Raw genomic sequence first — 15,234 nt, 5'->3', positions numbered from 1 at the left:
CGCACCCCAGGGGCCAGAGCGGATGCGGTTCTCCAGATGGCCTTGGAGCTCTTCTGTCTCTTCTGTCGTTAACGGCCGGCCGCCTGCAGTCAGGCCCCGTCCGGAGGGCGATGCGAGGGAAACCTCTCAAAACCGCCCGCGGGGCCACCCTTCTGTGGGCTTTGCAGATCTGGGTAACCACCTTGGCAAACCACTTGGCTTGGCTTGGCTTGGCCTACCAACCTGTGAAATGGGGGTAAGACCTCCAGGCTTACACTCTACCACCAAGGTTTGCTAAGGAGAAAATGAACCATGCTTGTAGACACACAGGGAAGCAGAGACTGGCCTCTGCAGTTAGTTATGGGGAGGTCAAGCAGGGCTGGAGTTCCAGTCCTGATGCCCCAGTGTAACTGTTAGGTACCTGGCACTCTGAGCAACCTCCAAGACTGGCATTCTTATGGGTCGCATCTCTGTGGGTGGCCAGTCTGGCCTCCTACTTGCAAGGGAGTCTGGGCAGTGCGTGGGGGAGCAACAGGCAAGATGCTGTCATCCTGAACCGTGATCTGATCCTGGCTGTTTCCGTTCGCACGCTATCTTTTCCTCCAGGGTGAGGCTTAGGAAATAAATAAGACCCCAGATGCCTAGATGTATTCCTTTGCAGTTGGCAGGGCAAGTTAGTTCCCTTAGAGTGGATGCGGGAGATTTTGAAAACACCCTTGGAGAGTCACGGGTACAGCCACCTCGTTTCCAAGAGCCAGGCAGTTTTAGGTAGAAGGTTCAAGAAGGATGAACTGATCCGTCTTTCTAAGGTGACACAGACTGAATGACAGTTGCTCCCTCTACTTTTCACAAGTGCCATTTGCAATACTGCTGTAGAGCTCCTGAAATAGTAAGTGGCCAGAGCCCCCACCCATCTCTGTCCTTCTCCCCAGCCCTGGCGTGGGCCTGGCGGGTGACTGCCATCCCTGAGTGAGCAGGGCTTGGCACCTCCCTTCCTACGTGAGCTGCTGAGGCCTTCCTGTTGAGCTGACTGCTGAAGAGGCCCTTGGACCACTTTGTACTTGAGAATCTGAGAAAAGTGTCTCACTTCTGCATTTGTGACTTTGAGGCCAGGTCCAAGGCCTATGCGGGATGGTTAGATTTGTGGGGTGTGCTTTGTATGTCACTAAAAAACCCTCTATACCCTCTCGCCTCGCAGTGGAGTTTATAAAATAAAAGTCTGCCCTAGAATAATTTTCTTGCTTGATTTTATGAACGGACTGGATAGTGAGGAACAGGCTCTGGGTGACAGGATAAAACCACACTTAAACCTTGAGAGATTGTGTATTTTTAAAAAATTCCCTCTCTCCCTCTACTTTTCCCTCTATTAGCTTCCAATATTGGCTTTTAAATCGCAGATTCCCAAATCCCAGTCAGGCTACAGCTGAATCAATGAAGAACTTAAAAAATTCGAATCTAATCCTCCAGCTCCACCCTTTGAATCACCCAATCATTTACAACCTGACTTGTTCAGAAGGGACCCAGATGTACAGTATCCTGAAGAGGAGCTAAACTGAAAGAGCCATAAGGGGGGGTATGCTTTATAAAGGAAGAAAAGGGGGCAAAAACAAAAAAAACCAAGGAACATACTTAAAAAAACACAACAGTCTCATCTCCCTGCCTGTGTCACTACTGTTAGCTATTGAGGCGAGTGTTTTTTTGGATACCTTCCTTTACATCTCTAATTAATACGCTTTCCTGATGAGTGCTTCAATTCGAGACATTCTATGTATTACCGGCCTGCTACGGAAGATGAGGATTTAGCTCACGTCGATCTACCTCCCCTGCCTCATCTTCTTATATTTAAATTCTTTATTGGTTAACTCTGTGATTTCAAGTAAATTCTTTATTTCTTGTTCCATCCACTGTAGAGGGCAATAATAATAAATATCCAATAACGCTTACGACATGCCAGACATCGTTCCAAGCACTTTACACGTATCTACTCATTTAAGCCACACAATAATTTCAAGAGACTGGTTACTATTATTAGCCCCACTGTAGGGAAAAGACCACTGCGGACATTTTACTATTAGTGGTTCTCCAAGAGGGAGGTAAATGTGGCTGGCTAGTCTGCCATCTTCACACTGAGTACTGACAGAACAAGGATTGGGGAGCGTTCATTCATTAGGGCCTCTGCTCTATTTCCCTGCTGGGCAATTAAGTGTGACAATGACAACTAAGGTAGTGAGGTCTCTAGGTGATCTCGGCCAGCACCAGGCAGTTAGCTTAGATGCAGGGCTTGGATTCCCATATGCTGCAAACCAGCTAAATTGGAATAAACTGAGGAGTTTGTTAAATAACTCACCTACTGAAATAGGATCTTTGGGATTTGGGCCCAGGAATCTGTATTTTTAAGAAGCGTGGCTGATGCCTCATGGTTTGGAAACCAGTTGGGTCACAGGCGGGCCTGGGCTCAGGAGCCAGTGGCTACCACATATTAGACAGCGAAATTACAGAACATTTCCGTTACTGCAGAAAACTCTCTGGCGTAGCGCTTGTCTGGAACCTGGGCCTTGCTCTGAAGGTAGTATGGAAACTGGGTGGTTTTATCAATGTCCTCTCCCTTCAAACAATGACCACAGAAGAATAACTGGAAGAGAACGTGGTTCTACTGTTGTAATAGCTTAGCATTAGCATTTGGACAAATGCGTCTCATACATGAACTGGAAGAACAAAACCACCCAAATCTACTAAAGCACTGAAACCCCTCCCCCCAGCTAAGATAGGCCGTAAGACCCAAATCAAAAACAAAGCTCTGGCTGGTCCAAAGTCTTAAAGGTGTAGGGTCCATTCCCTTTTCCTGGTATGTCTGAGGAGAGTATACTTTAGAAGAAGTAAGAGAAATAAACCAAAGGAAATAAAACCACTCTGCATCATAAATGTATTAACTGTTAGTGGGGCTGAGAAGCCTTATAAATTAAATAGGAATTGTATCTTTTCCTCCTTGTAGATTTATCTTATAATATCTAAGATGATTTGTCCTGGGAAGATGTATTTGATCCAATAGTTTGTTAATGGAAACACTTAAAAATAAGAGTGCACGTGTGCATTTCTGGACAGGAGACCTTAAAAATGACCAGACTGGAATGTCCCCACCTATTACAGACTTTAGAGACTGAGAAAAGGTACTGCTGGGAGAAGGGATTCTCCTAGAGGGTGAAGTGACACAAAGCAGAGGTTTCGGAGAAGGAAGCATCTGGAAAACCAAGGCCAGAACTAGGAGCTGTGGCTTTATCCCCAGAGGGCCCCTGAGAAGGGCTCGGCTCCTCCTGGGGCTTTTCCCTTGAATCATGAGAGTCGTTACTCTGTATGAAAAGGTTCACATTTTCCCTCTGAATTCCCTGTAGCTCCTCCAACCCTTCAGAAAAGCGCTGACACATTCAGAGAAACTCGTCTAGTGGTAGTCTGGGGAATACGTGAGACGGGGCAGTAAAGGGGAGTGTGGCCTGCACCACAGTCACGCCTTTGCTGACGTCCTGGAGTGAGCAGCGTTCTGCTGAGGTGGCTATTGTGTGTGTCCCGGAGTTCCAGACGGCAAGCCGAGAGAAGGAGTGGATGGTGGATGACCCACAGATTAGGTACAGAGAAGAGTCGACCCTGCTGGGTGGTGGGACTGACGGTTAGGTCATATAGGTGCTCACATACACACAAATTACCATCAGACAATCAAGGTGGCCTTGAACCAAATAGATCTGGATAAGATTTATTGATCGGATTGTTTTAGAAAACCAACAACAAAACACTGACAAGGTACATAAATACAGATTGGACATTTTAGGGTAAATTCACTATATTTCCTACCTGCTTGTAGGAAACCAGGTAAGGTGGAAAAGCTGTCCTGATCACACGGCATGCACACCAGACTGCAAAAGGACTTCCACACTACTTAACAGGACTGTGGCGATAGCTTTATAGTAAGGCAAGCATCGTGTGTGGCCTTTGCACACCCTGCGCGGAGTCCAGGCCCGCCCTCAGAGACTACGCGTGGGAGAGGTTTCCCTTTCTTGCCGAGGTTCCTCCAGTAAAATCCTCATCGGCAGGGGCCTTTACAGGGAGAGGCCTGGCGCTGTCCCTGCTCAGACTATGTACAGGAAATGGCGTTAGAGAAAGCCCACCGGTGTGTTTCTGATGCCTCCTTTGTAGTTTAAATGTGCAACTAGTACAACAGCAATTACTAAGCTTGGTGAAACTGCCTCTGACTCACCCTGTACACTGACTAAGCAGGGCCTTTAAAAATCTTCTAAAAAGTGGAAAAAAAAAAAAAAAACATGAAAAATAGACTAAAAAGATGGCACCATTTTTGAAGCACAACTAAGAACCTCTCTTCAAAACACCGGACAGGGGAGGAGGTCGCTTTCCGCCAAATCTAAAGACCGCAGAGCGGGAATACCACTTCCGGGCAAGATCCCACGGTGATGCACGACACAAGGGGAGGTTAGGGATTCCAGGGAGCCTCCCTCCGGCCTTGCCAACACTCCCGGAGTCCCAGGGTATTTGGGAACAAAGCAATTCAAGCTAGTGGTGACTAGTTTTGGGAGCTTATGATCATGAGACCATAAGCCCCCATCCATCCTGGAGCTCAATGCCAGAACGATGAAGAATAAGGAAAATGGCTTTTTGTGCTACATCAGAGTGCTGGCAGGTAGGCAATTCTGTGACCTGTGCCACTTTCTAAACATCTGTAAGACCACCTAAAAACAAAATGGTTTTACAGAATTAAGACCAATGTAGTCGTAGAGGATAATTCAACTTTTCCTACTTGCCAAGCTATATGGCTGGAAAAGGCATCTCCAAAGGAAAAAATGAGGCTCCTGCAAGAACAGCAAGTATCTGTCAAGAGCCAGAGAAATGTGTTCAAATGATGGGCTTCCCTCTGCATCCTACTCTGCTTTTCCTTCCCACAGGTGCTAAGAGTTCTTTGGTGGTTAGAGGACAGACAGCCTAGAACTCAGGGCAGGAAATTACGCCAAAGCAGAGGAGTGAAGAGTAACATCTAAACTCAAGATTACCACCCCTGGGTCCTAATGTGAGCATTCAACAGCTGTCAGCAGGTTGACCAGTTACAGCTAACCGGGCTGCTTATACGTCGCTGGTTTCTAGCTTCCTTTATCATTTCTAATTGCTCATTAGCCTCACTCCATTAAAAAGGAGGTGCTTGTGGGAAAGGGGTAGGGAGGAAGAACTAAATATGAATCAGTTGTTTGACAGAAAATTGAAACACTGATTATCTATGGATTTCAATTATCTGTGTTTTACTCTTGCTATTCTGGGTAACCAAAGGTCACTGTTAATATACCTTCTTCTTAGAAATGTTAATGTTCATTATTATATTTTTAAAATCTAGCTATGTAATAGACATGAAGAGTTTAGAGCAAGTTTTTACATCATGTCACTAGGGCCCTGAAAAAAGAAGATTCTGCCAGTGGAAAAAGGTTCAGCTTGGCCCCTGAATTACAGTTAAAATTTCAATCTATTCTATATTGGTTTATAGATTTTCCAGGATGTGGAAAACACTTTATTAAATGAAGAAAGCATGATTTTCTTTATTTAATAAAGTATGACATTCACAGATAAATTAGTATATACATGGGAGAACTGATAGTATTAAATATTAGGTTTTAATTCTCCATTTAGGAAACTCTCACAGATAGACTTCCTTGTTCCTGGGCAAAGAAATGTAGAAAGATATGCGGACATGAGATCGTACGAAGATGACGGGAAAGTCTCAACTCTAAGAAACCCAAGGAACAAGAAATGGAGCAAGAAAACACGGACTTGAAAATCCAGCTCTACCAAGAGTTGGCTTAATTCAGCCGGTCACATCTCAAATTCTTGATATAGTCTGTCTCTAAAGTAATGAGCCGGCTTCCCCAAGACAGATACAAAAAAGTAGTCTCCCTGCTTTATAGTCACACCCTATATATAAATCTGTATATATCCATATGTGTTTCTATATATTGCACTTAAATTTACAGGACTGCAGTAAGATGGCTGGGAGTACCTCAAAGAGGCAGAGAAGCAGCAGGCATAAACTTTCCTAAATCAAGTAACAGTGTCAGGAATTCAGTTAAAGTTCAAGAATAACTTTAAAAGCTGGTTAGATACTAAAATGCCTGGTGACCCCTTACGAAAAATCCTAGTCATCTACATTTAAGTCATCATACATACAGTCTCATTTGGCATCCAGAACATGCGCATAATGTGTAGTTCTAAGCACTCACAGCTGGTCACACTACATCATCTTCACTAGTGTTAGATTAAAAGAAGACACTTCTGACTTGCGTATGAAAACGTCACACACAAGGTCTTGGATGTCAGGCCTCCAAAGTCTACCTCAAAGATGATCACCCTCAGAAGGCTTTAAAAAGGATGCTAGTGAGTGCAGATTGAACCAGCTCTCTTGTGACACAGAGCTAGAGACCTGCTTATATCCCAAGAACCATGGAAGGAGAAGCATGGAGGCTGAGCATTCAGTCTTTGGTCCCTGTGTAAGTCCATAATGAAAATCCCTTTGCCACCCTCGACAGCATGACTTGTTCAATTCTGGGTATACTTCCCCCAGTAATCCAGAGACCAGGCTGGAATCACGCAGCAAAGCTTTGTTTCGAACTAACAGGGCTGCTCATGCTGACTTGCTCTGGAGAGAGGTCCTCACCGGAGCAAGCCTGGCGGTGGGTAGTGAATAGTAAATGCCAGGTGGACCAGTCATGGCCAGATGGGGTGGGACCTCGAGAGGAGCTGCTCCTTTTCCTCTTCTCCTCCAAACCCCTCACTCTCCCCGCAAAGACCCAGACTCACGGATGAGTGGTTATTCTAAGACCTTACTGAATATAGCTCCGCGAACTGAGCCCGACATGGATGGGATGTTATGATGAGGCCTGGAAGTTGGGGGGTCCGAGTCTAGAGGCCACAGTTTTCTCTTCCCAGAACTAAGCACTGGATGGCAATTTTTTTTAGCATAACTCAAAAGTGATTTTAAATCCCCACATGAGAAAAAGGAGAGTAACTTTAAAAGCTAAGTGAAAAAGAGGCACTTAAAGGAAAAATGTGTCCTAAACCTCCCATCAGAGTTGCCTGTTGTGAGGGGACCAATGGGACAATCAGCATTGTGTCCTCTTGGATGCCTTTAGCACCTTCTGTACAGCTAAGGCCTTCCAAATGCTCAGGTCTCAGAGACTTGCTGACCTACTCTAGCAGCCTGAAGGCAAAGCAAGTGACAATTTAGGTATTTCTCTTTTAGAATTAAAAAACAACACGAAACAAACCAGAACTAAAATTTCACGCCAGAATGATCCTCAGTTTCGTTCCTTCCTCATGCTAATTTTTAAAATGGTACTTAGTTCTTCAGGAAGGAGGACCTGTGACTTTTCCCCCAAGACCTTTTATCCATTTAGTACGCAGTTACAGCACCATGCACACTGAAGCAGAAAGAGAAGGAGGCAATAAGCTAAGAGAAAAATCAAGGGCCAATTGGCTTTCTAGAGATAAAACCCGTCACCTAAGAAAATGGCAGGTGTGTGGCCCAGAGTTAGAAAAAACACGAGCTCTGAAAGGAAACGGTCAACGTGACAGGCACAGCTCACACACGGCCCAGAGCAGAAGCCCTCCCCGCCCTGCTCCTCTCGGGCCTCTCAGGGGCTTACGTTTAAGTCCCATGGCATCTGTGCCATGTACTTAGGGTCTACAGTCCCCATGAAGAAGTAAGAAGTCAAAGAGATACTTGAAACCACTAACAGGCATGGGAGAATTTCAAAACTGCTCAGAACGAAGGACTCTGACCACCAAAAGTTTCTTGATTTGAAACGTTCTTGGTGTCATAATTTCTAAAAGCAACAATAAATAGCACAACTACGACACGCACATACGTCTTTTGACAAGCCAATTCTAACCACTGCTGGCACCATAAGGATGAGAACAGAAATCGCTAATTTAATTAAGAGTTGCTGAGCTGCTTAACTTTTTTGACTAAAGTCAAAAATCAGGTTTGTGTATCTATGCAGCAAGACGTCAATCACTGCTGCCATTAGATCCAGTGACTCGATTAGGTGTGTCTTTGAACACAGTTAAGTTAAACGTCTAGCTTTACATATAACCTGCAGGGTTCTCAAGGTTAGCCTTCTTGTCCTATCCCCAAACGTCTTGTTGGTGTGGGACTGAAACTTTTGTTTCTAATTTGGTTTTTGTTTCCATGGATGGTGTTGCTGTAATTTATAGAGCACTGGCTGACATGGTCATATGTTGAGTTCTTTCAAAAAATTCTTTATCTTGATCCATGACATTAGAGTGCTTTCAGACTTTCCCTCAACTCCATCGAGGAAGAGGGAGTATGTGAGCATGTGTGTGGGGTGGGGTGGGGCGGGTGGGAGAGAAGCAGAAAAAGAAGCACAAGGGAAAGTGAGATTCCATAAACTTAAAACCAGAGTACAGAAAGGCATCTGATGTATTTTCTGAATAAGGCCGTGAGCAGGGTAACCAATCCTCTCTGTGGCACATTCTACACTGCCCATAAATAAAGGAGTCTCTTTAAATTAACATTTCCAGTATCAATGAACAGTCTAGAAATCCTCATTTCAAGCGCTCGATGAGTCCCTGTGTGAGTCCAAGGTGCAGAAGCTGTGTTCGGGAGAGGTTGGCTAGGTTAGGGAAGGCCGCAAGCAGCTTCTCCCACGCCAGTTCCAGCAGGCTAGGTACCACCAGCCAGATCTTAAACAGTGACCCAGTCCGTTTGTTTTCGTGGATGTTCACCACTCCTCCGTGAATGTACATGCAACCAGCCTATGGACAAATGGCAGTCAAAGAGGATAAATTCAAATGGCTGAAGATTCGGCAAAAAAAATCCACAGTATGCTGAACTGAGATGAGGCGAGACAAAACTTCTCACCAATCCCAACACAGCACCTGGATCAAGACTGGTTTAAATAACTAGAAATGTTTTCTTATTTCAACAACTTAACAAACATTACACTATTAAACTAAGTATCCATTGTGCCCCAAACTAGGAATACAGACATGAAAAATCAAGGTCTTTGCACTCCGAAAACTAGCAGGATCTTCAATGATGTAGCATCATGGGGTAGAACTGTTCTGCCACCCCAGGAAAGCCCCCTGGCATTGCCGTTCGGGCCTGAATGCCATGCGCAGCATTTCTTTTCCATTTATGCTTATAAAGTTGTATATGATGTTTTTTCTGTTCTCTTCACAAGAACTAGCTTTGGAAGAAAGTTTTAAAAACACATTCATAATGCAAGGTTTGCTAATTTCAGAATGATTTTTTCTTGCTAATGTCTCTAAAAAGATCTCCTTTATCATCTGCAACTGCATAAGGAAGATAGAAAAATAAGAACTTACTGGTGTAACAGCTGCACAGTGAAAATAAACGGGCTCTGGCATGGTAGCCGGGAGCTTTACCCACTGAAAAGTCTGCAGATTCAACTTCCAGATATCTCCCAGGATCACTTCTCCATTGTAGCCCCCACAAATAAACACATCTATCAAAAGAAAAGAAAGTCAAGATCACATGAAGGAAATGAGCCACAGCTACAGCACGTGTCGTAGGAGACCACATGGCTAGCTGACCTGGGACCAGTCATTTCCCCATGCCACAGACGACTTCAGCTGGGTGGGCCTCTCTTGCTGCCATCTTATCCCACAGTAGAGTTTGGACACTATTAGCTAGGAGTAAGAACACAAGCCTCTAGAGAGGCTTTACGTCCAAGTTCTCAAATTCAAACCCCTATAGTTGCCAGGCACAGAGAGTGAATGATTGAGAAGGTCCAGGGAAAAGAAACAAATGGGCGGTCCAGGGAATACGCAGCAGTGCATGGGCCGAGAAGGGGGAGACGGCCATGCAGCCCTGGCCGATCGATGCCACTCAGGACTTAAGGTCAGCAACTGCCAGATCTTGCGATTTTTAAAGAGAGGGTGGAAATCTGGATTTCTTTAAAAATGAAACATTTTGATTTTTAAATGTTAGCCACTAATTCAGAAATTTTTAACACACATATGAGCTCAACAAAACACATCTGCAGGCCACCAGTTTACAAACTCGTCTTTTAAATAATGTCCTGGAAAGCACAGACATTTATCTGCCCACAGAGACAAATGTTCTCCATGTAGACATATCACCTGAGGAGAAACATTCGCTGCAACGTTCAGCCTGGGGGCACGAAAGACACTCTTCTAAGCTTTCTTCAGCCCAAAGAGGACAACTTGAAGCCCCATTTGATCTGTATGGCTATTTTTGTCAGGAATAAAACCTTTCCAAAATCAAAGGTTTTTGTTGTTGTTGTTTTTGTTTTTGTTTTTTTCATCAATTAGTTATAAGTAATTAGAAAACTTGCAACAAAGGCTATGTGGATCTTCAAACTAAATGCCCAGAACTAAGGCTAAATTCCATTAGTATGGTGCCTGGCCTCAAAGAATCGAATGACTAGATAGAGGTCTTAATTCAGGTCTAGATCAAGTTCAAGTCAATACTTAATTAAATCATAAAATACACTGGAAAGCTTTTTGGCTAGGATTCAAAAAAAGTACTGCTCTATTCTTAGAGAGGCAAAGCTGAACAATGAATGCCACTATCTATAAATCTTATCCAAAAAGTAGAAGCATAATAAAAAGAACCTCTGTACTAGAAGCGGCAGCATAATCCTAGTAAAATCTGAACTGAGCTGCTGAAAGGATACAGGCTATCAAACTCATTTACACACAACTTCCTCCCGGAAAAAGATTTAAGGTACTCTATCAAACTATAAAATAAACTGTAAATTAAAAGACACAAAAGTTACCCAAAGAGGAGCCATTTATCACACTTAGATAAAGTAGCTGCAGCTGCTTTCTGAAGCCATACAAGTGCCTTTGTTGTAATATGGTCAAACAAAGAGCTAAGAGCTCCATTTGGTATCAGACAGAGAACAGAATAAACTATAAAATAACACGCTGAAGGAGTTAGTACAATTTTAGTGGTCACAGTACAATGTCCACTGAGGTCTCTATTATATGTCAAGATTATCAGTGTTCGCCACCATAACCACAAACATCTGTGGAGGTGGGGTGCTGAAAGATCAGGTGGTACAAGGAAAGCTTGTTTATCGCTGATTTTCGAGTTCTCTCCTAACCAAGGGTACCCAAACACCATACCAGTTTACTTTATGGAAACTGCTGGAAGAAGCATAACCTCATGAATTTCCTTCTAAGTTTAAACTCCTAGAAATAAACTCTTCCCAAAGTTATGTCTCTTTTAAAGAGCTATTATTAAGAAATAAGACATCCTCAGCATGTAACTTCCAAAAATGAAGCGAGAAAGTTATTCAGAATCCTTACCATTTTTTATTTGAACACAGCTGTGACATCTTCGGGCTGCAGGAAAACCTGCCAAACACATAAACACAGAAATTTCATTATTCACAGACAGACTGAAAATAACATTAAAGTGACATAGCAAAGACATACTATGAGTAACTCACTTAAAACAGTCCCTTTGTTGCATTAAGCAAACACTGAATAGTCCTTCCAATCCTCCCTTATTTTGCACTAGCAAAAAGCCAGCAGAAGCCATATCATAATGGTACCATGTTAAGGCGGCATAGAAACAAAGTGGGGTGGGCAGGGCAGGGGTTACTGTTGACTTTCCCAAGCCCCACTAGGAAAAAGGCAGATCTTGATTTCAGTGCCTACTTTTTACCACCCCCCCCCCCCCCCCATATTTCCCCACTTCCACGGAATTAAGCAATTCCCATTAATAGTCTCTGCTCAGTTGCTGAGGAACAATAATAATTGGGCTAAGGAATAAAAGTAGTTTCTAATACCAGTTCAAAAGATATTTTACTTGTTATATAACTCAATAAAATTAATTTTTCCCTTCCAAAACAAATATAAAATATATTTGTTAAAGATAAACAAATCGATATAAATTTACCTATTTTTTCGTGGGGTTTTGTTGCAATTTCCTCCCATGCATTTGTTTCAAGGTTGTATGCATGGATCTTGGAGAGAGAAGAAAATGAGATACACACAAATAATGTTAGCTGGCCAGAAAACTATATTTTTAACAACAGCCTGTACAAATATATATTCTTTGTTTTAAAGTCTTTTTTTCCTTTGCTTTTCTGCGATCCTTGCTAATTCTAATATAAGACAAAACATTAAATGAAGCAGTTGAAAATTAAGCATATACATGATCTCAATATTTAAAAATCACAGAGAAAAATGAAAAAAGTTGGGATTCTGCAACTTCCACATTGTCTACAATGAACATGTCTCACCTTTATAACAGAAAAAAGCAAGTGTTGGTCAGAGAACATGGGCATACAGTTTTGACAAAACTTGAAAAGCCCACTGAGGTTCCAGAGCAGACCAGGAGCTGCGCAGCCCCCTCTAGCTTCCCCCAGACTGTGCACGTGGAGATGCCACAGGGGTGGATGAATAAGGGCCCCTCTGAGCCCAGCTTCCTGAAGTTAGTGATGTGTAGCTCTAAAAATGCCTGTCCTGATGAGAGGGACGAGACATTTTGAGAATCCTTGTTCCAATTCGAATTAGTTTCTCCATTCAAGCTACTATAGCTTCCTTTTAGTCACTTTCCTCATCCAGAGAAAGGGGATAATTCTTATAAAGTATTTTCGGTGTGTGACAATACAGCTGTCAACTGGAGAGTGTACCGGGGGCACAGAGTTCAGCCTTATATTATACAGAGCATTTAACATACAATGGATGTGGATGAAAAACCTTTTCAAAAATTAAAGTCCGTACAGTAACAGAATTATCTTGCTTGTCTCTATTCTCTCTCTCTCTTTTTAAAATATACCTTGTTTAAAGAATAAGCTGTCCAGGAAGTACCACCTCCTAAGATGTAAATCCTCTGCCCATCATGTGCAATTTCATGTCTGTATCTGAAATACACAATAAAATATGTTTATAATTAAGTGAAACATCATCTACCTAAGATTTAGCCACAAGGCTTTTTATTGCATCATTATTATAATAAATTATCAAAAATAACCTAAGTGTTTAATAATAGTGAATTGGTTAAATTACAGAATATACATTAAATGGATTATATGCAACCAGTAAGAATGTAGGCACAAAGAAAGATTAATATATTGAGAACGTGGCTTCATGTCATTAACTGAAAGAAAAAACTGTTCTATAAAAGCAGATGGGCTACAGCCCCATTAAAAATGTACAGTTTCACAAACATGTGAAAAAAAATGACCATAAGGTTATATCCGAAATTTTAACCCTGGTTATTACTGAGTTTAGATTTTGTTTATTTTCCTCATTTTGCTTATTTGTATTTTCTACATTTGCTATAATCTTTTTGTGATAACTCTGTTATAAGGGGAGAAGTTAATAGAGATTTAAAAAGTGATCTGCCTACATTTAATTAGAAACCCTAGACTGTGGGCGGTCAAATTAAGATACTTATTTAACAGATACAAAGGTATCAGAAAAATTATGCTGCATAGAACTGTGAATACAATGTAAAACGCCTACCAGAACTTTTATCCAAGCAGTCTAGCTACAAGCTGGAACAATTTATAACATGTCCATAAAATGATTCAAAGAAGGCAACCATGTGAAAATGCTTTGAAAACTTAATCTATTTCCTCCCTTCCCTGAAGGCCCTGGTGCTGATAAAATAAATTACATCAAAATTATTCCAGTAACAGTCCATCTCCCTAGTCCCCTCACGGTAGCTCTGCAATAGTCAGCCAACTAACATATCATAATAAAGATAAATTCTTCCTTAGCACTTATATGCCATTTTGTTTAAAGGCAACGAAGAGATACTGGATAGTCTAAACAGAATGAATAAGAAACTATTTACTACTTTTGCTTTTAAACTAGAGAACAAAAGATGTCTTTAAGTTTTCCAGTGAATTTAATTCTAAGAAGAGAGAACTGCTATTAGGAAAGATCTAGAACTGCTACTAAAAGACAACTACAGAGAATCATGATATTTGGTTATTTAATAGAGCATTTATAAGGAAGGACTCACTCACCATGCTCCCTCCCTCCCTCTTTCCTTCCATCAGTCCATTCATCCATCTACCCAATCAACATTCACTGAGGACCACTACGGACAAGGCACTGAGCCCTGTACTGGAGATGCAGCTGTGAGCAAATGAGGCAAAGAGTCCTAATATGCAAGTTAAAAAGGGAAATAAAAAAATAACTAGAAAGTAATTGTTTTGCCTGTAATATGAAATTTTGTTAACGACTGTTACCATTGGTTTTCTCTTCAAAGTGTTACTATCTTCCTATTATAGGATAACTAAAGTATGAGAAGAATAACATGAAAAAAACTCTGTAGTTCAGAGGGAAAAATCATTCCCTTATTACGATGATGATGATGAACTGGAATCTAACAGGCAGTCAACTATTTTAACTGGGCCAAAGAGTTTTCTTTAAACCATATCACCAATGAAAAAAGTCAAATCGTAGTAAGAAAGAATAAACATGCTTTACTCCTAAAACCTCACCTCTCTTCCGGTAGATCACAGGACAAGTTGTTTGGTTTCAGTTGTGTCCACTCTCTGGTATTAAGGTCTAATTTGTGCAGGTCTGTGCTGTAGATATAGCCAGTTGTCCCTCCAAAGACATAAAGGGAGCCATTGATGATAGCCATGGCCTGGATAATGAAGAAAGGTGAACAAGACTGACTCATTAACACTTGATTAAAGACCATAAACTCATTAGATACCCCAAAATCAGGTTTTATGAAATTTTCTAGTTTTTTTTTTTAACCTTCTAAAACACCACACACACCCTTAAAGGACTAAAGATTTTAGAGAACACGGAAACTGTTTTTAGAAAAGTAAACCTTTGCTCAACTGGAAAGCAAGCTCTAACTAGATAGGCAAGGGGTTTGGGTCTGTAGGGGTCCTGGCCAAGGAAGGAATTTATAGATCATGGACATGGGCATTCCCACTGAAAGCTCCTTCTCTTCTAAGCAGTCTGAAGAAAAATGCTCTCAGGAAGAAGGAGCAGACATGAAAATAAGCCACTGGAATCCCTCGGGTAAGATGTGGAGTTCGCAGTCCCCAAAACTTGATGTTTTCTACCAGACTCTTCTTTAGAGTAAGTGAGGCTAGTGTTATGGTCATTTCTTAGAGTTTACATGTATCTTGTGGTGGCATATAGAATTATCCAGCATGTACCTCTACACATAACTTAGAAGCGGTCAGTACTGATGCCAGCTAGTTGAGAAAGCAGCCA

At 42.0% G+C, this 15,234-nt stretch overlaps 1 protein-coding gene across 1 annotated transcript in view; it reads right to left on the bottom strand.

Annotated features, from left to right (window-relative positions):
* Positions 1-7,813: 7,813 nt before the first annotated feature.
* KLHDC10 (kelch domain containing 10) overlaps positions 7,814-15,234 on the bottom strand; it is a 50,333-nt gene continuing 42,912 nt past the window's right edge. Inside the window, exons 6-10 of the mRNA XM_011357228.2 lie at positions 12,821-12,905; positions 11,936-12,002; positions 11,341-11,388; positions 9,370-9,509; positions 7,814-8,796 (exon numbers count right to left, since the gene is read on the bottom strand). Of these exons, the coding sequence (XP_011355530.1) occupies positions 8,587-8,796; positions 9,370-9,509; positions 11,341-11,388; positions 11,936-12,002; positions 12,821-12,905 (550 nt within the window). The 3' untranslated portion in view covers positions 7,814-8,586. The remainder of the gene's footprint in view (positions 8,797-9,369; positions 9,510-11,340; positions 11,389-11,935; positions 12,003-12,820; positions 12,906-15,234) is intronic.

This window comes from Pteropus vampyrus, unplaced genomic scaffold, assembly GCF_000151845.1.
Source record: "Pteropus vampyrus isolate Shadow unplaced genomic scaffold, Pvam_2.0 Scaffold33, whole genome shotgun sequence".
In the NCBI taxonomy this organism is placed as follows: domain Eukaryota; kingdom Metazoa; phylum Chordata; class Mammalia; order Chiroptera; family Pteropodidae; genus Pteropus; species Pteropus vampyrus.
The sequence above is the reverse complement of the archived record's forward strand: the minus strand, read 5'-3'. Positions and strand labels throughout refer to the sequence as shown.